This window comes from Schistocerca gregaria, chromosome 4 (assembly GCF_023897955.1).
Source record: "Schistocerca gregaria isolate iqSchGreg1 chromosome 4, iqSchGreg1.2, whole genome shotgun sequence".
NCBI lineage: Eukaryota > Metazoa > Arthropoda > Insecta > Orthoptera > Acrididae > Schistocerca > Schistocerca gregaria.
Genome location: NC_064923.1, coordinates 678,847,984 through 678,873,908, shown reverse-complemented (window position 1 = coordinate 678,873,908; position 25,925 = coordinate 678,847,984). Strand labels below are relative to the sequence as shown.

The 25,925-nt window shown below is 40.0% G+C and overlaps 1 protein-coding gene across 5 annotated transcripts in view; it reads right to left on the bottom strand.

Moving 5' to 3' along the window:
• LOC126266706 (glycerol kinase) overlaps positions 1-25,925 on the bottom strand; it is a 190,084-nt gene that overhangs the window by 130,871 nt on the left and 33,288 nt on the right. For 3 of the 5 annotated variants that reach the window (XM_049971150.1, XM_049971151.1, XM_049971153.1), the window contains exon 2: positions 5,761-5,837. In XM_049971150.1, the coding sequence (XP_049827107.1) occupies positions 5,761-5,832 (72 nt within the window). In that variant the 5' untranslated portion in view covers positions 5,833-5,837. Of the gene's footprint in view, positions 1-5,760; positions 5,838-7,556; positions 7,709-25,925 lie in introns of those variants that run through there. The other 2 variants (XM_049971149.1, XM_049971152.1) reach the window with 2 other exon arrangements.

The following is a 25,925-nucleotide window of genomic DNA, read 5'->3' as shown; positions in this document are numbered from 1 at the left end:
GGACGTCCCGTACTGTTGCAACTGGACATGTTTCCTGTCTGCTGGAATCGTTGCCATAATCTTGAGATCACACTTTGTGGCACACAGAGGGCCCATACTATGACCTGCTGTGTTTGACCAGCCTCCAGTTGCCCTAGTATTCTATCCCTCATAACGTCATCAATATGTATTCTTTGAGCCATTTTCAACACACAGTCACCATTAGCATGTCTGCAAACATCTGCACACTTACTAGCTGCACCATACTCTGATATGCACCAACACACCTCTGCATATGTGGACTGCTGCCAGCACAACCGTGCGATGACCGCAGGTCAGATGCACAGCATGGTCATACCCCGGGGTGATTGAAACCTGCAAACTGCTCACCAGAGCATTGTTTCACCATGTATCAGCACCAATCTTAAGCATGAGTGTAGTGTTAATAGTCTATTAGATTCAAGCAGACAGAAAACTTTAAAAGCTGCACATTATTTTAACTGACATAGTATTGGTGCAATTGCACATGGTAGTCCATGGGAGTTGGTGATGTGGACCCTTACCGCTGATTTGAGATTGTGAGATCATGCATGTTTGAGTTTACAGAAAATATATAAGGCTGAGAGATGAACTGCGAAAGATTAGGTTTAAGTAATAATAGATATAGACAAAAGGAAATTAGATTCTGTCTGGGTTTGTGTCGAAATTTATGTTGGAGATATTCCGAGGGTACTAGACGGCTATTTGTGACATCAGAGTAGGTGGGGCTCAGAGTCTGCAGAGCAGTGTGGCATGCCATGGAGCTCCATCCATGGCAAAGTTCTGTGATCATGGGACTTGGTAATGAGTGAGACATATAGATAGTACAGAATTCCATTTGATTCAGAGGCATCATGAGAATCTGTTCTTGTTAGTGGTTGTAAGAAGTTATCGGTGATCATAAGTTAAACCAACTCGTAACTGGAATAATAAACTATTGTCTGCAAACCTACCAGTGTCTGTTACTATGCAATAGTAGTCATTTCACAAGAGAAGTCTGGTGGAGTCCGAAACAAGTAAGAAGATCATAGCAAGAAGGAGAGAGCCCTCGCAACTGACAATAACAACTCATGTTTTAAGATACTATTAGAGCTTTCCAAGTTAGAGTTTATGCTTATAACCACAGGATCTGCATTACTTTCCAAAATTTAACTTAACTACTACTATCAGATTCTAGCCCAGTAAAGTTTTCAAGTCAAAGACTTTCACAATATCATTAAACTTCCAGGTGGATGGTTTAATGGTAATTAATGGTTAGCTGAGTGTATTGCACTACCACAAATTGTACTAAAGAAGAAGGAAAATCAGATATAAAGAGCTGGTGTTCATCAACAGCCAATCTCTTATGTGTCATTATATCTTCAGTTACTAATTGCCTTTGTATTACCTAAGTCATGGTTTTAGACACACGTGATCATTTCTGGAGTTCACTGGTTAGTTATTGGGTACAAGAAACAGTTCTTATGTATTTAATTTTTTCATAACCATAAGCAATTAACATCCTTAGTTTCTTCAAAAAAGTATTTATTTAAATTAATGAGAGTGATTAATTAAGTCATTCATTCAAATGCATAATACTACCTAGCTGATTGAGATTTAAAGAAAATTTAATTCAGTGTCAAAGTGACTAGGAGGAAGCAAGTAAGGACTTTTACACTCAGTTTCTCGGTGACAAGACTTATTATAACTAATGTAAGTCTCATCAGACTTTTTGCATTGTCAATTGCGAAAACTAATTCTCAAGTTGGGTCATGGTATTTTCACTTTGGATTTCAGTGATATGGAAGTGAAGGGTAAGAGCCATTAGAGCGTTCTCAGCATTCATCTTAAATGGTGCATACTGTTTAACCAAAATATGTCATTCCACATTGCCAAGCACTCTGATATATCCCACCCTCCAAAAAACCAAGGTCATCTTTGGTGCTTCCCAATAATGCCTGTGTTTCATTTGGTGGGCGAAAGGCAAGCCTTATTCACTGATTTTTCAGTAAGCACCCAATTTTTCCTGACATTAAGCCAGTGAACAGTATAAAGGCAGAACTGCCACTTTTTCCATAACTTCGTCCATCTCTACAGGTTCTGCTGTAGAGGTAGGGTGCAGAATGCACCTAATCTGCCATTCTGAGTAACCATTTTTCCAGAACACTGTTCCACACAGTGTGACCCAGGGTGTCAACCACTCTTGATCTCCAGGAATAACAGACTTCCCTCTGTCTCAGTCTCCTTAATGAATCTGATGTTGGGATGTATGAAGTTTAGTCGTGCGAGGAACTCATTGAGTTTTGTCTCTTATATGAGGCCAGATCACAAATGTGTCATGAACATAATAGAAATCCAAATTTCCATTTGGATGGCTTCAGGACTTCTTCCTCAAAGTGCTCCACATATAGATTTGTAACCACAGGTGAGATTGGGGTTCCCATTTCAATTTCCTCCATCTCTTCATAGTATTGCATTGTAAGTAGAAAATATATGGAGGCAATGATGATGTGCCTGAAAAAGCCAGTGGTCTTTGAGTCACACTTCTGACCAATGACTTCAAGCAACTCTCATAGAGACACCCTGGTGAATAGCAAAATGACATCAAACCTCACTAGGATGTCAAAGTCCTTCAGCTTAAAGTTGTAAATATTTCACAAAATCCACAGATTTGCAGACATGAAGCAAGCTTTTACCCACATAGGGATTTATTATGCTTCTTAGATATTTTGATAGCAAAAATGTACAAGCGCTGATGATGCTGACTATGTGGCACAACTGGGCCTCCTCTTTGTGGACCTTATGAAGCTCCATAAGGCCTTGGTGGTAAAGGTCCTCATCATAACAAATTCTTGATAACTCTCTCTGGTAAATCCAAGTCCTTGAGAAGTGACTCAGTCTTGTTTTCCATGTTCTTGGAGAAGTCCGTATCGACCTGTCTGTAGGAGTCATAACTAACAGACCCTCCATTTTCTCAGTGTAGCCCTTGTGCGTGAGAACAACAGGAGTTCAGTTTGTCAGCACACCTGACATTGTTGACATGAATAATCACTTAAATATTGTGCCAGTTGGACAATAAGAACAGGCAGTGCACCCTTGGACTGTTTGTTCAACATTAACTATGAGGGTGTGCTCAAAAGCGGTGCCCCCAAATATTTTATTCTGTTTTCAATATCAGTTGAGGTGCTACACATCATGCATATTACTTTGTCATGTTTCTCACATTGCTGACCCAAGTTGCAATCCTCTGCTGCTAGTGGGCTCTGAATTGTAGTGCATAACATGGTGGTGTGTAACGTAAAAACATTTGTGTGTGAGAAACAGCATGCTGTAATCGAGATTAGAGTTCATCCACACATGGAGCATCATCCCATTCAGCATGACAATACCCGACCAAACACGAGTGCTGTGACATACCCAATAATCTGATGCCTCGGGTTCACTGTCATCGATCATCCTCCATACAGTCCTGACTTGACACCACCTGATTTTCATGTGTTTCCAAAAGTTAGAGAACACCTTTGAGGACTTCACTTTGATAGCAATGAAGCGGTGCAAGCAGAGGTGAGGTTGTGGCTCCATTAGCAAAGTCCAACATTCTACTATGATCGTATCAACAAACTGGCTTCTCACTGGGAGAAACATGTTCATCATCTGGGTGACAATGTTGAGAAATGAAGATGTGGAATGTTAATAAAGCATGTTTTATTTAAAAAGCTTTACAAGTCTTCAAGTAAAAAATTTTGAGGCATTACATTTCAGCATGCCCGTATACTATTATCATTACATCGTTATACGGATGATTATAATTAAACTTTCAAAACGCTGTTGATATAACACTACTGGTCAGAATGATGTCAAATTGCAACGGAATATTTTTTGAGAAGGAGGGAAACATATGGCAAAAGAAAAAAAGTGTGAAAATTGATCAACAGATGGTGCTGTGTGTGTCAGAATATGTAAATGAAAACACCTGTCATGTGAACGACCCTTTGAAGTTGGTATAAACATGCTGGGCACACGGCTTTTCCTCCTTTCGCGTCTGCGATGTTCGCCATGACTGTCATGACTGTCTCAGTACAGGAACACACTCTGCTTGTAAAGCAGTATTACAAGAAAGATGACTGTACACATGTCACTCTGCAGAAGTTCCGGACACTGAAGCATTTGAAAAAAGGGTTTGGTCCAATGACTGCTGTGGGTCTGGAGAAAATGATTCGGAAATTGGAAAAGACGGGTTCTTTTGGTATGCAAGATGGTAGAAGGAGGAAATGAATTGGTTCGATGTCAGTGGAAGCAGGGGCCAAAGCAATGCACGAGGAGATGAGTTGTAGTGCGCAAATGTGTAGTTCACGGACAACTGCCCGAACATTGGACATACCTGTGAGCACGGTGTGTGAAATCCTACAAAACATCATTCTTCACAATCCATTCAAAATTAACCATGTGCACAAATTGCTTCCTGTTGACCTGCCAGCAAGAGAGATCTTTGCTTTAGAAATTCTTTATCGCATGGAAGTGGACAATGATTGGCCGGGGAACATTTTGTGGATAGACGAAGCCCTCTTCCATCAGACAGGATATGTCAATACACAGAACTGTCGAATATGGATAATGGAAAATCCACACGCAAATCAACCAGTACCACTTCATCCTGAAACGGTCACTGTATGGTGTGGATTTACAGCATCATTTATCATAGGGCCATATTTTTTCAAAGAGACAGGTGCTTCCGGTCCTATTATCTGTACCGTCACTGGTAATTGCTATGAGTGTTTTTCACGCAACTACATCATTTCGGCTCTATAATAGTGTTGATGTGATCATTTTTATGCAAGATGGCACACCTCCACACATTGCAAAATCAGTTAATCAGCTGCTGGAGCACCATTTTGGAAATGCTACTTTTATCAGCTACCATTTCCCTACACACTGGCCATCCCAATCACCTGATCTTAATCTGTGTGGCTTCTTGCTGTGGGGCTATCTGAAAGATGTTGCGTTCAGTGTTCCAACTGCAAACTTAACTGCATTGCGCTACTCATTCTGAACATGACCCCCAGTAACACTTCTATCAGTTGTTGAACATGCTGCTTCTTGATTTCAACTTGTTGCAGAAAACAGTGGACAGCATATCGAACATGTTTTGTGCCAGTCACATGGAAATTGATAAACTGATCTGATTTTGATTGATGCTTTTTATGCGATTTTTGGCTTCAGGACAATTAAAAACCGATGTGAGTGATGCTTTTTATGTAGTTCGTGGCCTCAGGACAGTTAAAAACCAATTTTTCCCATCCTAAGTGATATGCATTGCCGTGGTGGATGGGCTTATGTAACTAACAGTATCACACCTGTACACGCATTCACACTGAGTAGTACAGTTTGTTTAACATCAAACATACACCTTAAGCATTGCTTTACTTGTCATTTTTAGTCAACCATTATTAAATTACGATTCTTACAGTACCATCTATTGCTACATTTTGTAACTATTTGTGTTTCTTCTGCCATATGTTTTCCCCCTTCTCCGATAATATTCCGTTGCAATTTGACATCATTCTGACCAGTGGCATTACTTCTACAGTGGTTTGAAAGTTTAATTATAATCACTCTGTATTATCTGACACTGTTTCTTTTCTTTAGTAACTGTACTGAAATGACTTTCTTTTACATCTTCAGCAGCAGTAAAGTGAACTGGAGTACTAAACACTTATTCTCAAGGCTTTCACTCAGATGTAAACATCAAACAATGTTACTCACCAAGAATCTTGCACTGCTTGTTCCTTCATCAATTGCTCCAACTAAAGGACCTAATCTTCCTATTCTACCCATATTGCCTGAAACAAAAATTGAGACTTTCATTAATGTGTATAGCCCTGCAACACTGTCTGGAGAAGAGTAGTGTTAAAAACTGCAGCCTCATAAAAGTTTTAATTGGTAATTTTATTTTAGAGCAGAGCAAAAGTTATCATGCTTATTTATTACCCTTATTTCTGAGGTTGCAGTCAATGATGATACTAACAATTTTCTTTTTTTTAAACTTTCCTAAAAGTCCTCTTTATGTGGTTGAGTACAAATCACATATGCTCATTGGCTGCACTCCAACCAAACTATGAACTAGACAAACTGTGGACCACCTTTTATGTATGTGATTGTTTCCCAGCATTGACAATGGTTTGCTCTCTAAGTGCTCTCTTTATTGGGACAATGTCCTCCCAATACAACAACTTATTGAAACAGATTTGCAATAGAACTTTACCGTCAGTACAGCTACTGTTATAAAATGTAGTGCACAGCTTATCCCATTCAAAGCTGATTGGCACCAACACAGCAAGTACCCAAAAGCTCCACTTGACACACATGGGGAAGAGAGCTAAGCAAGCAGTCAAAATCTCATGAGAAAATAATAACATCAGATTTACTGCAAATGTAGAAATCTAAAGATATGCAAAAATTGGTATGCCAGTAAGAAAGGAATTGTAGAGAAGAGAGTACACATCAAACACAACTGAATAATAACCATGCTTGACACGTAAACTACATGGATAGCAAGATAAATGATAAACTGAAATCGACTGAAAATGTCATCCCCTTTCACCCACTGACCTAATGCTGACAACTTTTACAGACATGCAAATTTGTTATTGTGTTATCTGTTTTTCTTAGAGACTATAATCTAGAAAGTAACAAAATGTACTGAAGGGCTACTTAAAGAGATTTTTTTAATGTTTACAATGATATACTAGTATATGGACTCACTAAGTGTGTTTGGTGCTGCCAACCGAATTTCTTTTCTTTTTTTTTTTTTTCAGATCAACTCTTATAGCCAGAGCACAACAAGGAAATCTGTTTTTCATAAAGACTTTAGTGTTTCCTCAAAAGCAGAGTCTAGAGCTGTTACACACTGAAAATGCTTCCCTTCTCAATGTATGAGGAAAAACCAACAACATGTCCATATTAAGGAAGAGAAAACCTTCTGCAGAATTACTGTATTTTTTTAAATTGTAAATTAGTATCTCAATCTATTTACTAGTTTTGAAAGAAATTCGGCATTGCTTCAGTGAAAGAAAAGACATAAACATAATATAAAATAATATGCCACAATTCTACACACAACAAAACCAGCAATCTGTCTAAACCTCTACACACATGCATACATGAAATGACAGGTGCTAAATTTCTAACATCATTACTTTTATACACTTTCATAGTTCAGTGTGATTGCAAGTCAAGCTTATTAACCTGTTATTTCATTATACTGAAAAGTACTGCAGTGTTTTTTATACTTTTATATTCAAGTTATTTATTTTTTCTTGGATTTTTTTGCTTGATATGGACTATAAAATTAAGCTTTGTGGAGCATTACTCAGAAAATATATATTTTCAACAAACATAGGAGATACTGAGATACATATATACATTCTCGAAATTTGTATCAACAGATACATGGGAATGTAGCAAGACCAGGTGTGTACTTTTGGCGAAATGGCATGACCAGACATATATCTGTTGTCAAAGTGCTAGCACACAAAGTGCAAGTGAATCATGCTCTCTACCTTGTTGCTTCCCTTTAAAATATTCCCACACGTGTTTTACGAAACTTGTCATTTTTAAGGTTCCCTGAAGAGATTAAAAATATAACGAAAGTAACTCATGAAAATCAAGAATGTCTCACTTGTGTCTCAGCTGAGAGCAAATGTAAACATGTACTTTTATCAGTATGACCTATAACCTTGGCATTTGCCAAGAGATAACTTGTGTGTTATTAGACTTGTTCTACTGATTAAGTGTTCACCTTTGACAATGAATGAGGGATAGACAGCAAAAAGTGTTACAAAACATTTTAAGATGTAATTGATGAGATTGTATAATAAACAAACACATTAAACATGGCCGAGCATCAGCAAAGCATGAGTGAGGGATGGATTAGGTGTGGTAAGCCTGAAAAAAATTTTTTCCATTCAAATACCATTGTCCACAAGAAGTTTACAGAAATACATTTGCCAGTTATAAGCTATGTGACATGAATTACAAACTATGCGATTTCTAGCATTTTGGTTTTGCCATTAATCTTGGCAGAAAATATTTCTCTTTGTGATTAGAAAACACTTTTTTATCTCCATCTGTTGGCCTGTACACACAAATAATAATTGTATTTTGCCTTGGTGATTCAACTACAGCGAGTTCTATAATCATTTTTACTGAACAGATTATGACATTTAGTTACACTGTTGAATTCAACTCTTTGTTTAACATATACATAGGTGTCCCCATGAATAAATATTTTTGTACAACACATGCTTGCAGAGGTACATCAACTCTTGACATATATTGTGTAATCCAGTGTTAGAAAAAGCAACCCTAGGGCAGAAATATCATTCAGATAATTTAACATTATTTCTGTCTTGTTACATTTACTGGACAGCAATTGAACATTCTAATGGCTCAATCTAAAATTAGGTACATAGAACACATCATTTTTTGTTTGACCACTTTCCCTACTTTTTGCACTAGCATCTCTAATGGGGAAAAAATCCAAATATTTTCTATGGATGGGATTCTTGGTGTTTGATTTTTTGCTTGTTGGTTCACTGGATGTGAGATCCTGCCTTTGTTCTATTGAGAAATGATAAGTTCATCTTCAGATGGGTGTTCATGTATGTATTACATTTTTTGCTGTTGACATTAGTTGCTACCAGTTTTTTCCTTCCAATGGTTAACATTAACAACAACAAATGTAATATAAATGTGAACAGTAATCAGTTCGAAAATGGTAACAGTACTATTTGCATAAATAAATAGCAAACTCTGGCTGACTGCTGTTTTCTTCTTTGCAAGCATCAATGTGTTTTTTATATACCCATGGTCTCAAAAATGTCAATTTTCAACAAAATGAAATGTTTGTTTCAAGAGCCATTAATACTGAGGCTCTACATTTTATTTGTGATAACGTAAGCATAGAAACAAGGTGTTATATTAAAAACAAAGATTCCAAGACTTACCAAGCGGGAAAGCGCCGGCAGACAGGCACATGAACAAAACACACAAACACACACACAGAATTACGAGCTTTCGCAACTGGCAGTTGCTTCGTCAGGAAAGAGGGAAAAATGAAAGGATGTGGGTTTTAAGGGAGAGGGTAAGGAGTCATTCCAATCCCAGGAGTGGAAAGACTTCCCTTAGGGGAAAAAAAGGACAGGTGTACACTCGCACACACACACACACACACACACATATCCATCCGCACATACACAGACACAAGCAGACATATTTAAAGGCAAAGAGTAAGGGCAGAGATGTCAGTCGAGGCGGAAGTACAGAGGCAAAGAGGTTGTTGAAAGACAGGTGAGGTATGAGCGGCGGCCTTAAATATGTCTGCTTGTGTCTGTGTATGTGCGGATGGATATGTGTGTGTGTGTGTGTGTGTGTGCGAGTGTACACCTGTCCTTTTTTTTTCCCCTAAGGGAAGTCTTTCCGCTCCCGGGATTGGAATGACTCCTTACCCTCTCCCTTAAAACCCACATCCTTTCATTTTTCCCTCTCCTTCCTTCCTTCCTGACGAAGCAACTGCCAGTTGCGAAAGCTCATAATTCTGTGTGTGTGTTTTGTTCATGTGCCTGTCTGCCGGCGCTTTCCCGCTTGGTAAGTCTTGGAATCTTTGTTTTTAATATATTTTTCCCATGTGGAAGTTTCTTTCTGTTTTATTTGAAACAAGGTGTTAGGTTTTTAACAAGTAGAACTGTTGTCAACAAAAACTGATTCTCATATATTTTAAATTACGGAACTCCACAGGGAAGCATAGCTTGGTACAAAGACGATGCAACATTTACTAACATATATTTGAAATATTTTCTCTGTGTTTGACACCTGGATCAAGCCTAGGGGCATGTAATAGAGTGCTGAGAACACAATAGCACTTAACACACATTTTTTGAAAAAAAAAATGGCACTTTGAACAGTAATGGAGTAGGAAGCACAAGGTAGGAAGTGCTGTATAGGTGGATTGGTCAGGTTCCCAAATCCATCCAGCTGGTACTTCCTGCTCCAGTCCTGTTACAGGCTTATCCTATCACATCGGGGGATATGGCACTTGTGAAAGTAGTCGTGTCATATATCAACTCTGCTGGAAACACTAGTCCACTTTTTGTGTCAGTATGACTACCAACCAGCTGTCCTGGTGACAATCTCTGGTAACCCACTGTTGCCACAACCTCCCCATAGTTTCCCCTCCCTCTATCCTATCATTCCTTCCAAATTCATGTCTCTACTTTACCTCCAGTATGTGCCACACTCCACCGGCTCCTACACCCATGCATCATATGCCTAGTTTGTGCACCTGCCATCCCTTCCTCCTGCATTCCTAGCCAGCAGACTGGCTACCTCCCTCCAAGCCACTAGCCACACACCCTCAGCCCCTCTTTCTGCCTGATACCTCTCTCTCCCTCTACCCACCTCACCTGATACATCCCCCACTCCAATCTAGTCCATCAGCCATACTGCAGCATTGGCTTATTCTAGTCATTCATTCACATATTGTTTTCTGTACATCCCGTAATGAAGAAAAGTCTACAGAGATTGATTGATTCTTTAGTTATGTATGCTAAAGCATGCAGATGTGGTAGTATCTAGCATCTAGATATATATGAGATATGATCTAATTTTGTGTGAATGAAGAAATCAGAAAAAAATCAATTGTGTAACCAATAAAGAAGCAGGTAAAATAAATAACATAGCTGAATTGGTTCACACTGCAAAGGCAATTTCACAGGTCCCTGCAGGGTCCCTGCAACTACCAGCAGCTACCTTGACAGTACTAAAATTGCAATCACAGCCACCACTGCAGACAAGAGGAGGGATACTGCTGGTACTCATATGTCAGCCAGAAACAAGAAAGTGAGTATCAAAAGCAATGATTTTTTTTAATGGACAAACACACCAAAGTCAAAACCACTAAAAAAGAACTATCAGTCATGCAGCAAAATATTCAGTCTTTAAGGTGTAAAGTTTTAATCCTACAAGCCCTATTGGGTGCTGTGGATAGTCTAACAGTGGTGTGTTTTACTGAACCATGGCGACTGAACCGTGGGCTTCTGTGTAACATGCAAAACCTTTCATTGGCGTCACACTTTTGTTGGTCAGATTATAAAAATGGTAGCAGCTGTATATACTGAAAGAGATTCCAAGCATTCACCAATTGAAACTATAATTAATATTGCAAGACACATCACCATTAATGTTTACTGTTCACCTGATAGTAGCACTAAGACATTTTTGAAAAACTAGCTTGTGTGGTAAATAAGGCTGGCAGTTGCAAAGATAGTTACAGCACAATACAACATGCTGGTTGTAATATCGATTATACAGAGTAAGATATCCAAATTTAAGAGGATCTTTACTCACTAATGACCTTGTAGATCAGAAATCAGACCCACATATACTTAGAGACATTTATTTACTTGGATTACAATAGGAACTCCAGCTCATTATCAAATGCTGAATGTGTTCTGTTCATATTTTGTATGACCCATCGCTGTTCATTGCCAGGTAATCTCCACAAGACATCTTTGACATCATTATACAATGGCACTACAGTACCACACAGAATTGTGTTATCTTCCTTCACTGCATCACTTATATCATCAGCAGAAATAACATTTGTAACACAAAAAAAATGTCTTGTTATTCACAAAATTGGCGCTTCCTGTTTTTCAAGTTTGAAATATCGACACGAGAAATAATATCAACGAGCATTAAATTTAGTAACATACTGTCCATTTCATTTATTACATTTATTAGATGGAATGAAGTAGAAATAGTAGTTCCATGACACAATATCAATACTGTAAAACGTATAGGTAGATTCACAATGGACATCAACAGCACGGAACATTTCACCATCAAACAGCTACTCTTCCAAGGAATAAACAATGCACTTCATTGGTCGGTCTCTTGTTCCCACACAGTCCTCCCCCCCCCCCCCCCCTTTAAAGTGTGGAGCACCTGGGATGTAGGAGTACTTGAATTTGACTTGTCGTCCAACTCTTGTACGAACGATCTGTTGTTGTGTCAGTGTGAGCACAGGTGTGAATGGTTGCTCTGTAATCATTTGGCAACTTAGTATTGTCTCTTCAGTTCAACTCCAGATCAGAAGGTTGTGTGTTCAGATAACGTTGGGCTCACTAATTATGTAGGTCAGAAATCAAACTCACATATACTTGGAGACATTTATTTACTAGGATTACAGTTGGAGGTACAGCTCATTATCAAATTCTGAATTTGTTATGTTCATATTTTATATAACCCATCGCTCGCTGTTCATTGCCAGGTGAAATTCCACTAGACATCTTTGACATCACTATAAAACAGCACTACAGTATCATACAGAGTTGCGTTACCTTCCTTCACCACATCGCCTACCTCGGCAGGAATATCATTTGTTACAGAACAAAATTGTCACATCCTTTTATTCACAAAATTGCCATTTCCTGTTTTTCAAGTTTAAATTGATGAGCATTAAATTTAATAACATATTGTCTGTTTAATTTATTAAGTTTCTTGAATGGAATGAACTAAAAACAGTAGCTCCACAATGCAATATAAATACTGTAAAAAGTATAGGCAGATCCACAATGGACGTCAACAGAACAGAACACTTCACTGTCAAACAGATACTTTTGTAAGGAATAAACTTCACTGGTCAGTCTCTTGTTCCCACAACCTCATAGAATTCACATAACACAGTCAATGACTGTACTAGAATAGCTACAAACAGTGCTATTCCTATAAAGTATATTGTCACCAACATATATGTAGATAACTGAGAATTATCAGTCTAATCACAGAGAAGACATAATCTCTGTAGAATAAAATTTGAGGCCTAGGAAGCACTACAGTAAACACGAAGCAATACATAATAGTAACATAAGTACCTTCAACCATAATCTGACTGATGAAGGCTAGACTGATATCCAAAGTGACAATTACAGTGTAAACAATTTTAGTTTCCTCATAACTAGATACTCTGAATATTTTAAGGAGCCATTCTCCATCAAAAATATATGTGTAAAAAATGAAGAAAGACAAAACAAATGGACAACAAAGGGCAGCATTGTTTCAAGTAAAAGGTTTAAAGTATTACACATAATCAGTAAATATAAAACTAATTGCTTATATTTTCAGTGGTACTGCAAGGAATGTATTAAAAAATCTACACCAAAGTCTTAAAATTTGCAAAGAAATGGATATTGAACAGTACATTAACAATTCAGACGATAGGCAAAAACAGTGTGATTGATCATAAATTCAGAAATAGAACAGACTTGAGTCACAAGGAAATTAGCTAAAATAATTCTTTACAAAGAAACCCACAAACTATAGCTAAAGCATTTAATGACTACTTCATAAACATATGCAAAAATCTATATGGGGCAATCAAAAAGTTCCATTTGAGAGCAGTGCTGCAGCATATAAGCAATGTAGCAGGAGTCCAATGAAGATATATAACCACCAACATGTAAGCAACAGATTAGCATGGCATTTGTATCCATCTGGTGTATGTGCGGTAAATGCGGAAACATGCAATCTTATTACCAAATACATCCAAACAGGGCAAACTTACTGTTATTCTTTTCTTGGATGTTGGAGGACAAACACCAGTAGGCATCCATCAGACAATGAAAAATGTCTATGGGGCAGCATGTCTGTCAGAAACCACCATTGTGCAATGGTGCACAAAATTCCGTGCTGGTCGTGATTTGACACAAACTTCTGGTCGATTAGGTAGGCTAGACTCTTAGCACACAAAACAGCATCCGCCTTACCGACCTGATCTCTCCCCACGTGATTATCACACCTTCAGCCCTTTAAAAAAGGTGTCGGAGGGTCAACTAGTCCTGTCAGATGACAATGGGCAGCAGGCAGTTACAGACTCCTTCATGCAGCAGTACTTGAAGTTTTACCATCTGGGTATGTTCATCTGGTGCATCAGTAGGATGACTGCCTCAATACTCACAGTGACTCTTCCTTCGACTGAAAACTTTTGATCACCTCTTTTAACAAAGTATATGCCAACCCCAAAAAGGGCTATAAATGTTTTACTACAGAAAAGATGTCCACTAAGAAATTCTATAAACCTGTTTCCAACAAGTGAGAAAGGAATAAGAAAAATCATAAATAAGTTGAGAACATCAAGACCAAGGGCAGCTATCATATTCCAAATAATATTATCTATCTATCTTCTAAATGTATTGTTAACCCTCTGACTGACATGATTAGTAAATCCATCACATGAAGACTGTATCCTGAGAGTTTAAAATTGCTAGTGTGTTACTATGTATGAAAAAAAGGTGATTCAATGTAACACGAAAACTACTGACCTGTTAGTATAATAGCACTAATATCAAAAAACTTTGAACATATTCTGACAATATTATGAAAAGGATAGAGTGCTACTTGCCATACAGTGGAGATGCTGAGTACAGATAGGCACAACAAAAAACTGTCAAACAAAAGCTACAGCTAAAAAGGCCTTCATCAGAACTAGACAAAAAACCACACAAACTCGTAAATACAACTCACACACAATGACCACAGTCTCTAGCTGCTGAGGCCAGACTGCAAGCAGCTGTGCAAGATGGGAGAAGTAGTCTGGATGATGGGAGCAAGGAGTCTGGGGTGGAGAGGGGGAGGGGGAAGGAATTAAAGTGCTGCTTGTGGCAGCCTAGAGGGATGAGGTGGAGAGAGAGTCGGGCAGCTAGATGCAGTGTGGAGGTTAGATGGAAGGAAGGGGGACAGGGCAGTGGAAAAGAAGTAAAAAAAACTGTGGGTGCATTGGTAGAATAGAGGGCTATGTAGTGCTGGAAATGGAACAGGTGCGTAAAGGACGACGACTGATGAAGACTGAGGCCAGGAGGTTTACGGAAAGGTGGGATATATTGCAAGGAGAGCCCCATCCACGCAATTCAGAAAAGCTGGTGTTGGTAGGAAGGATCTAGATGACACAGGCTATGAAACAGTTACTGAAATGAAGACATTGTGTTGGGCAGCATCCTCAGCAACTGGGTGGTCCAGCTGTTTCTTGGTAACAGTTTGTTGGTGGCCATTTGGACAGTACTAATTAAAAGTACCTGCTGATCAAAACAAATATCAGATAAAATTGAATTCCACTTCTTAGTTAAAGGGAAAATCTTATCCCTATTAATCCTATTATCAAATTTACGATGGAAGTTGAAAAGGATGGAAAACTTCATCTTCATATTTTGGTTCAAAGAAATGATGGTGGGATTTTGGGGCATAGTGTCATAGTGCATATCATAAACCTATGCATACTGATTGTTGTCTTCATGCAACTAGCTGTCATCCACAACACCAAAGCAACTGTGATCTTGCAGACTTTGGTGAGGAGAGTCTATCCTATTTACAGAGCAGAAAATTCAATACAGAAATTAGACCATCTTCAAGTTGTTTTTGAGCAGAATGGTTATACTGGCCAATTCTGTTACTTTTTTACCCTTTGCTGCAAGTACATCCTGGAAAATTTCAATAATTTTAAGAAGATATGACATCAAAAGCATATTTACACATGTCAAAAAAAGTTTTGCGTCACCCCGGTTCCCAGAACTCCTGAAGATAGACATTGACTGTGGATACTGTATCACAGACACAGTCCCTTTGACTGTTTGGAGATGCCACTAAACCTGCCCAAAGATGTAAACAACCATGCATGAGCAGCGCCTATTAGATGGAGGGGGTCCGACAGACGATCAGTTACAGTCATTGCACAAGGAAGGAGGTACACAGCACATGTTGTCTGTAGTTCAACCATGCCTAGATGGTCAATACTATGGTTCAATCATGTCCAGGCATCTCGGAGTAAACCAAAGTGATGTTGATCGGACATGGAGGAGATATAGAGAGACAGGAACTATCAATGACATGCCTCGCTCAGGCCACCCAAGGGCTACTACTGCAGCGGATGACCGCTACCTGTGGATTATGGCTCGGAGGAACCCTGACAGCAACACCACCATGTTGAATAATGCTTTTTGTGCACCCACAGGATGTTGTGCTAAAACTCAAAATGTGCACAATAGGCTGCATGATGCGCAACTTCACTTCCGATGTCCAGGGTAAGCTCCACCTTTGCAACCATGACACCATGCAGCACAATACAGATGGGCCCAACAACATGCCGAATGGATCAATCAGGACTGGCATCACATTCCCTTCACTGATGAGTGTTGCATATTCCTTCAAGGAGACATGTTTGGAGGCAACCCGGTCAGGCTGACTGCCTCATACACACTGTCCAGCGAGTACAGCAAGGTGGAGATACCCTGCTGTTTTTGGGTGGCATTATGTGGGGCCACTGTATGCCGCTGGTGGTGATGGAAGGTGCCATAACGGCTGTACAATAAGTGAATGCCATCCTCCGACTGATAGCACAACCCTATTGGGAGCATATTGGCGAGGAATTCATCTTCATGGACGACAATTTGTGCCCCCACCATGCACATCTTGTGAATGACTTCCTTCAGGATAATGACACTGCTCGACTATGAGTGGCCAGCATGTTCTACAGACATGAACCCTATTGAACATGCCTGTGATAGATTGAAAAGGGCTGTTTATGAACGACGTGACCACCAACCAGTCTGAGGCACCTATGCCGAATCGCCATTGAAGAGTGGGACAATCTGGACCAATAGTGCCTTGATGAACTTGTGGATAGCATGCGACGACGAATACAGGCATGCATCAATGCAAGAGGACATGCTACTGGGTATTAAAGGTACCTGTGTGTACAGCAATCTGGACCACCAACTATGAAGGTCAGTGTATGGTAGTACAACATGCAATGTGTGGTTTCCATGAGCAATAACAACGATGGAAATAATTTTTGAGTTGATTCCATTCTAATTTTCTGTACAGGTTCCGGAACTCTCAGAACTGACACGATGCAAACTTGTTTTGATATGTGTATATCACTGGCTAAGAAAAAAACCCTACTTGGATCAGTACAGGATGACTTGGGGCTGAAGAAACCCAGAGAATACAATATTCCTTGACACTATGGAATGACTTATATTGGCCAAACTATCTGGATCGATGCATAGAACACCACTGTCACACTTGCAGGGAAATTCACAGTGGCAGAACACTGTCTTAATGAAGGACATAAGATGATACGTAATGTGGTACAAATGATCACTCCTTCTTACTGCTACCAGGAATGTGTTCTATGGGAATCTACTGAATTTTGATTATTTGATAATATTGTTAATAGGGATAAGGATTTCCCTTTAAGTAAGATGTGGAATTTAATTTTATCTTATTTCAACAACAACAGTCTTAATTAAGCACAGCAGTTACTTTTAATTAGTGTTCTGCTAGCAGTATATCATTCTGCCCATTTCTTTCATCAGTGTGCTACTAATCCACATGCACATCCAGTGATGCTAACTGGTTGAGGATGACTTGGTCATCAGTTGATACTGTTGGGTCTTCCAAGACATGCTCAGAGAGTTTTAATGCGACACAGTGCCTGAATTTGGCAAAGTTTATCACAGTTCTCTTTCAACACCTTGCAACATTGTACGAGGTGCATTCAAGTTCTAAGGCCTCCAATTTTTTTTCTAATTAACTACTCACCCGAAATCGATGAAACTGGCGTTACTTCTCGACGTAATCGCCCTGCAGACGTACACATTTTTCACAACACTGACGCCATGATTCCATGGCAGCGGCGAAGGCTTCTTTAGCAGTCTGTTTTGACCACTGGAAAATCGCTGAGGCAATAGCAGCACGGCTGGTGAATGTGCGGCCCCAGAGTGTGTCTTTCGTTGTTGGAAAAAGCCAAAAGTCACTAAGAGCCAGGTCAGGTGAGTAGGGAGCATGAGGAATTACTTCAAAGTTGTTATCAGAAAGAAACTGTTGCGTAACGTTAGCTCAATGTGCGGGTGTGTTGTCTTGGTGAAACAGCACACGCGCTGCTCTTCCCGAACGGTTTTGTTGCAGTGCAGGAAGGAATTTGTTCTTCAAAACATTTTCGTAGGTTGCACCTGTTACCGTAGTGCCCTTTGGAATGCAATGGGTAATGATTACGACGTCGCTGTCCCAGAACATGGACACCATCATTTTTTCAGCACTGGCGGTTACCCAAAATTTTTTTGGTGGCGGTGAATCTGTGTGCTTCCATTGAGTTGACTGGCGCTTTGTTTCTGGATTGAAAAATGGCATCCACGTCTCATCCATTGTCACAACCGACAAAAAGAAAGTCCCATTCATGCTGTCATTGCTCGTCAACATTGCTTGGCAACATGGCACACGGGCAGCCATGTGGTCGTCCGTCAGCATTTGTGGCACCCACCTGGATGACACTTCTCGCATTTTCAGGCTGTCATGCAGGACTGTGTGCACAGAACCCACAGACGTGCCAACTCTGGAGGCGATCTGTTCAACAGTCATTCAGCGATCCCCCAAAACAATTCTCTCCACTTTCTCGATCGTGTTGTCAGACCGGCTTGTGCGAGCCCGAGGTTGTTTCGGTTTGTTGTCACACGATGTTCTGCCTTCATTAAACTGTCGCACCCATGAATGCACTTTCGACACATCCATAACTCCATCACCACATGTCTCCTTCAACTGTCGATGAATTTCAGTTGGTTTCACACCACGAAAATTCAGAAAATGAATGATTGGACGCTGTTCAAGTAAAGAAAATGTCGCCATTTTAAGTATTTAAAACAGTTCTCATTCTCGCCACTGGTGGTAAAATTCCATCTGCCGTACGGTGCTGCAATCTCTGGGACGTATTGACAATGAACGCGGCCTCATTTTAAAACAGTGCGCATGTTTCTATCTCTTTCCAGTCCGGAGGAAAAAAAATCGGAGGCCTTAGAACTTGAATGCACCTTGTATATTGTGAAAGACTTTTCTCCAAAACTGGCCTTGTTTATGAAAACAAGCGAAATTGGCTATCACTTCTTAATGCAGAGAAATTTGTATTCATTCACCATTTTTGCCTCTGTTTCAGTATGAGTAATAATTTATTATTTTGTCAAAATGTTAATAAATAGTGAATTGATTTGAACATATTATGATTTTATTTGTGTTTGGAGTATTGCACATGTCAATTTCATGAACTTTTTATAATGTATTGAACTCTTGTATCCACCAGATGTTGACCTACTAATTGGTACCCAACTGAGTAAAATTAGGCTGTACAGGCCAGAAACCATATAGCTGCCAGATATCTGTTTTATCTCTAAAATTTTTGATACCTGTTCACTAAGTAAGATCTTATATATTGAATTTTGTGCCACTCATACCCTAGAATTTTAGCTTTTCAAAATGAATCTTGTGGTTAACTAAATCAAAAGCTTTTGATAGGTTGCGGAACACCCCAATTGCTGAGTATTTCCTGTCAAGTGTTTTGTGAACAAAGCCAATAAGTTCTTGCATTGATACTCTTCTCAGGTATGTAGCTGGATAATTTAGTCATCTTAACAATATTTCAATGGACCAACTGGCTGTCATCTTCAGATGACTATGTTGATGTGCAATCTCTCCAGAACTGAGTTTCAAACAGAATCACACTTGATGATTACCAAATATAAGGCTTGAGATTGCTTTCAATCTGAACTGTCTTCAAATGACAGTCACCCTTGCCCGAAATTGCAGACGTTTCTTGATTCTCACACTGGCTGTTATTTCAATTTTCATTTGCCACCTTGTTAAAGCATTCCCAGATCATACCATGACCTTTACAAGTAACAGTTGATTCAGATTAATCTCTTCTACTTCTTTTACCAGGCATTGGATGTGAAAAGGATATTCTGCTATGCTCTTTCATCATCAGCAACGTCCAAGTCTTAGGTTGAGACATGTCACAATCCAATAATTTGGATCTTCATATAAGGAGAAGAAACAGCTTTCTAATCCAACTTTCAATGAGGCCATCGTGTGATAACTTGAGGGATCTTGGAGCTGTTTCGTCCTTATTTAAATTGTCATTTACTGCCACAAAATGTGGTATTACTTCAGATATACAGGAGAGATCAGAATTTATTTTTGTAATTTCTTTCTAAGGACTTCAAAAGCTTAATGCATTCTTCCATCAAACACCACTGATGAGTCATCAAATTAGTATGCATATTGCAATCACCGACATAGTCTGCTCTTGTTTCAACAGGCGCTCTTCCATATAAAGGATGGGATTCCACCTCATCCTGGTACCTTGAACCATGTTTGGGTTAAGTTAGCTCCTTTAGAATTGCTAACTCTTTTCTTGAGCTAAGCTTGAATGACTTAAGTACATTATGAGATGTCAACCAGTAGTGGTAATTCCTGCAATTTCAGGCTGGACTTTCAAAGACTCAGTTACAAACTTCTAAAGCGAATGGGTGAAATATCTACCAGAATCATACTTAGCTGCTCAAACACCTTTCACTATGTTACTGCCACTATCATGAATGAGTAAATTCATTTTGCTTTGGTCAATTTCCCAATGATCTGTGATAGTATTAAGCTCCCTTACTATATTTTCTCCAGTGCCAGAACCTAGAAAATGTTTCATAGTAAGAACTGTGTGTTCCAGCCGTGTAATTGTGAGAGCAACTGAAGTGCTTCTTTTTATTCTTTTTCATAAATTCTGTTGTAGATGGCAGGATTTATATTTTGGGAAATGTATATAAAGCTTGGAATTTTATAGTGGGGCAAAACTTGGTCTATGAATTTTGTAAATCTAGCCCTTTATTTGATAATGACTCATTGTTTAGTGGAATCATTTCTGCTACAAAATAATGATTTTTTTCACTTTTGTATCATTTACATCAAAAAGCAATCTCCTTTAAAATGATTCTGACATAGTCAATTGCTTTTCTGTCAATTTTGAAAACAGACTTGTACCATGGGTGCCTAACAACTGTTTAGGTACATCAGTGGCTCTACCTTTATTAATTGCATTGAAATTGTCTGGAAGTTTCATATTCAAATGACTTTTCATAGCTGGAATACTGTTAAACAAATATGTACATCATTGGGTTTAAGGTACGTTAGGTTTTTCTATTAGTTGGCTTTTTGTAACTACATCTACTCATCCCAAACAAGTTTAACTAAAATTCTGTGTGTTAATCAAGTATTCAATACATACATACTCCCATAATGTCAGTAATCATCATATCTACAGAGACATATTATGTAAGTATTTCCCTACCAGGTGACGGACTGTACACACAAACGGAGTTGAGATGGTTGATAGTGAATATACTTTACTCACAAAGCATTATGCATTAACATATCTACATCGTATCATGCCTCGGTTTGTAACTCCCCACAGATGTTCCTCTGCTGTCTGGCCAGTGATGCGTGTCACTATCAATATGTCCAAAGTGCCAAGCTCTAGCCATTGCATGCATGCAACATCACATGAGCTTGTCATCGTTGCAGGAAATTTGGCACAGGTCATTATCAATGAGTCTGACAGTAATGTCATCTGTTTTGAAGTTCTGAGAGTGAGCCTAATGGTAACAGCAAGTGTTGCGTTGGAGTTGGCTGCCTACGCACTGGATAGTGGCTGGTTGTAACCATTGTTGTTTTTGTCATTTGGAACAATGTTCTCCAGGAGAAAGTAGGCTGGTTTCATGTGGTTAATTGAAGAATTCGTTGGTTTATCATTAATTAGAATGACAAACACAGGACTTTGAAAGGTCTTCTGTACAGTGGCTACAGTGCCAACTGGACCACGTTATCCAATAACATGATGTGTTCGCAATGTGAGAGAACTTTGTCTACAAAGAACTTGGGTGCCAAGTGTGAAGTGGGAGATCCTTTACCCCTGAACCAGTGCAGGCAGGTCCATTTGCTCAGGGTCTTGTGTGGGTAGAATGATCTCAGCAGGAAGCACCAGGGATTCGCCACATAATATCTCGGTGAGGGACACTTGCATCTCCTTCTTGAGAGCGTTTCAGATGCTGAGTACTACCCATGATAATGTTTCAGTCCACAACCTGCCAAGGCAGATGAGGGCTGCTTTGAGAGACCTATTGCACCACTCGACTAGCCCATTAACTCTGGAGGCAACAGCCTGTAGTGCAGTTGCTTTTGATTCCACAAAGGTTACACAGTGCGCCAAGGAGTGTTGACTTGAGCTGGTGGTCTTGGTCTGCAATTATTATGTCAGGTGTGCCAAATGCACTATACATGTTTCTACTATGGTGCGGGCTGTAGACTCTGCCATGATGTCCTTGAGGGGGACCGCTTGCACCCAACGGGACACTCTATCGTTGACAGTAGATACCTGAATCCCTCTAACTCTGGAAGAGGTCCAAAGAGATCAATGTGGACATTGTGGAAGCAAGCTTTTGGAATTTCAAAACAACCTAATTGTGGTTGTGCATGTCTTATGACTTTGCTGCATTGGCACAGTACAGCTATGTGGAACAGCCTGTAGAGTTAGTCAAAAATTGTGTGATGCATTGTTTGTGGCACCAAAGGTTGTAACATGCTAAGAGAGACATCACAGAAGATCAGAGTTTCACTGCTCAGCACAGTGCACTGTCCAAATTGTAGGTTGTTAGTGTCATTGTGCATCAATTTCGCATTGCTTACATTGTGGCTCTGGCTGGTGGCTAGCTTCTCATAATTGAAATGGAGGGAATTGAAACTGATTCATGATAAGTAGTCAGTGGTGAGATCGTCAGGTGGTGGAAGTCCATAGCATACTTGACAATAAGATCCATGCATTGATAGCATTGGAGTGCTGATGTCCTCCAATGGACGGCATATGGTCTGTAAGCACTATAATATGTCGCTCTTCAATATCTTCATGGAAGCATCTCACCGTCTCATAAATGACAAGAAGTTCTCAGTCAAATGTTGACTATTTGAACTGAGAGGATGTAAGTTTTCGCAAGAAGACTCGAAGGGGTTGTGCCCCCCAGCCACTAACTGCTTCAGTACGGCACCAATCGCAGTGTCACTTGCATTGGTGATGATTAGGAGTTGTGCATTTGGGATGGGGTGGGCCAATGCGACTGCATATGTAAGGCAATCCTTAGTGAGTTCAAATGCATCCTTCATCTTTCGAGTCCACCCACTCTTCCTTCTCCCTTGTATGTTAGATTCTGCCAGTGCATTGGTGAGGGGTACTTGTACAGCCGATGCTTGCAGCAGATGAACCTATAAAAATTCAAAATTCCTAAGAATCGATGAAGCTTATGATAAGTCTGGGAATTTTGGGGAAGGGGAAGCTGTCTTATGGTGTTAGCTTGATCTAGGGTCGGTCTCATCCCTGCAGCGCAAACTATGTGACAAGGAAGGTAACTTCCGTTTCCGATAACTGGGAGGATTTGTCCTCATCGTGCATAACACTCCCATCTTTTATGGGAATGTCATCCAGACAGGTGTAACAGAAATCAAACCGAGAAAGCTTCCAGTCATTGAAGTGCTGTCTTTTTTGCCGTGTGCTCAGGGTCACTGGCCATGCATGTACTAGCGGGTGGGCAGAGAATCATGGTCAGTTGGTGAGAACAAGACTGTGCTCACTTCCATGGGCTATATGGAGTGGCAGGTGCATGGGAAGACTTTGGGTTGCTCATGCACTAGACCACGCACTGGATGTGTCCTTGATGTGCCGTACGAACGTCATGTTACTGGCACAGAAAGCAATAGAAGCTGCGCAGCAATTGTTAAAATGCTGATCTGCCAAAGACAGTTTTTCTGACGTTAATGACATACTCCCTGAAAGTGTTGACATATGTAAAATAATCATAATGGGCAGAGCATTATGTTGTGTAAGAATGAAATTGTCGATGTGAACAGCCCTTGAATGCAGCAACCTGTATCGTGGTACACGAGCATAGCATGTTGTATGTCCAGAGAGAAATGGAAGTGATGCATGAATTTGATTCCCATTACTGGTTCCATGAGATCCAGGTGAGTTGGTGATGAGGAGCCAGTTGTAAGCTACATGTGATAGATCCGTGCAGTGTACTCTTTGATTTATTATCCACAAGCAGTTGTGGCACTGACATTTCATCAAATGTCAATGTGCTCTTCAGTGGTATTGAATTAATGTCAGATGTGGTATCCACCAAAAAGTGCTTTCTTGAACTGAGGGTGAAGATGTACAATCGAGATCCCAGACGTGCAATCAAGGGAACGTGTGCTTGAGTCTTCTTAAGTGATGGTCAGAGATTTGACAGTCCAAAGCAAGCCAATTCGCATACTGCAGCCCACGCATGAAATGTGGGAATGCACATGGAGCTCAACAGTTACATGTGGTAGTGACAGACTGACAATGGTACCAGCACAGCTGCGACCTTGAGGCACCCACAGCATCTGTGACTTTGTTGGCAGGTAATGCTGATGGTGTGTGTTGGCTGCTCACTGTTCCTTTTGGGCAGGAGACAGTGACATCACCTTCATTTGTACCTGTGGAGGATTGAGTCAGATCAGTCAGCAGGGAGTCCGGCATTGGCTGTGTACTGCATGGTGTGGACTAATTCACATCGCTGATTTTCTGGCTGGGCAGTAATATTGTAAATATTCTGTTTGCCTGAGTCAACTGTTCCTCCAGTGATTCAGCTTCATGTGATATTGTATTTGTGGTGGAAGTTTAGCAATCCAGAGTGTCAAAAGGACAGCATACAGCATGGGATTAATGGCAAGTGTAGCTCAGAGTCATCATCAAAGCTGAGACAACACTCAGTCATCCTATTGTTCATCATAGATAGCTCAGTTTTCTGTGGGTTGTGACAGTGCAGATTTGGTTGCATCATAATTGTTTTAGGTAGGTAATGTAAATATGATGAGACTGATTAGGTTGGTATGTTCCACTAGATGACTGAGATCATGTTGACGAATCGGATGTCATCATCTGGAATGCCTAATGAACTGAATACGTACTCCATTGCAGTGAACCATGAAGCAGTTTGTTCTGGCAGTAAAGGTGGAAATTTAGTCTGGGCACAGAGTCTGTTAAGGTACGTCATGGCTGTGATTTGGCTTGATTAGGGTCGGTCAAAACATTGGACTTGTAGCCATGGTAAATTCGTGTTTTATCACAGGTCAGTGATCTACACATTAACTGCACTGTCAGCACATGCTCTGTGGAGCTTCCAGAGCTGCATTTACGGCAAAACTTAGCCACAATGTTAACATGCCTTAAAATGATTCAAATAAAAATCTGCATAATGCATTCTGCAGTTCACACTAGGTCACCACTATGGAAGTATTTCCCTATCAGGTGACACAGAATTTACACATACACAGAACTGAGAAGCTTGACGGTGAATAGGGTGGTTGCATAACTTCGTAGTGGTTTTTCATATTATTAATAAGCACATAAGATAAACATAACAGAAACTTTAGTCATCAATAATACACTACTGGCCATTAAAATTGCTACACCACAATGATTACGTGCTACAGATGTGAAATTTAACTGACAGGATAAAGATGCTGTGATATGCAAATGATTAGCTTTTCAGAGCACCCACACAAGGTTGGCGCCTTTGGGGACACCTACAATGTGCTGACATGAGGAAAGTTTCCAACTGATTTCTCATACATAAACAGCAGTGGACCGGCGTTGCCTGGTGATACATTGTTGTGATTCCTCGTGTAAGGAGGAGAAATGCGTATCAACATGTTTCTGACTTTGATAAAGGTCGGATTGTAGCCTATTGCAATTGCAGTTTATCATATCGCGACATTGCTGCTCGCGTTGGTCGAGATCCAATGACTGTTAGCAGAATATGGATCAGTGGGTTCAGGAGGGTAATACAGAACACTGTACTGGATCCCAACGGCCTCGTATCACTAGCAGTCGAGATGACAGGCATCTTATCCACATGGCTGTAATGGATGGTGCAGCTATGTCTCGATGCCTGAGTCAACAGATGAGGGCATTTGCAAGACAACAA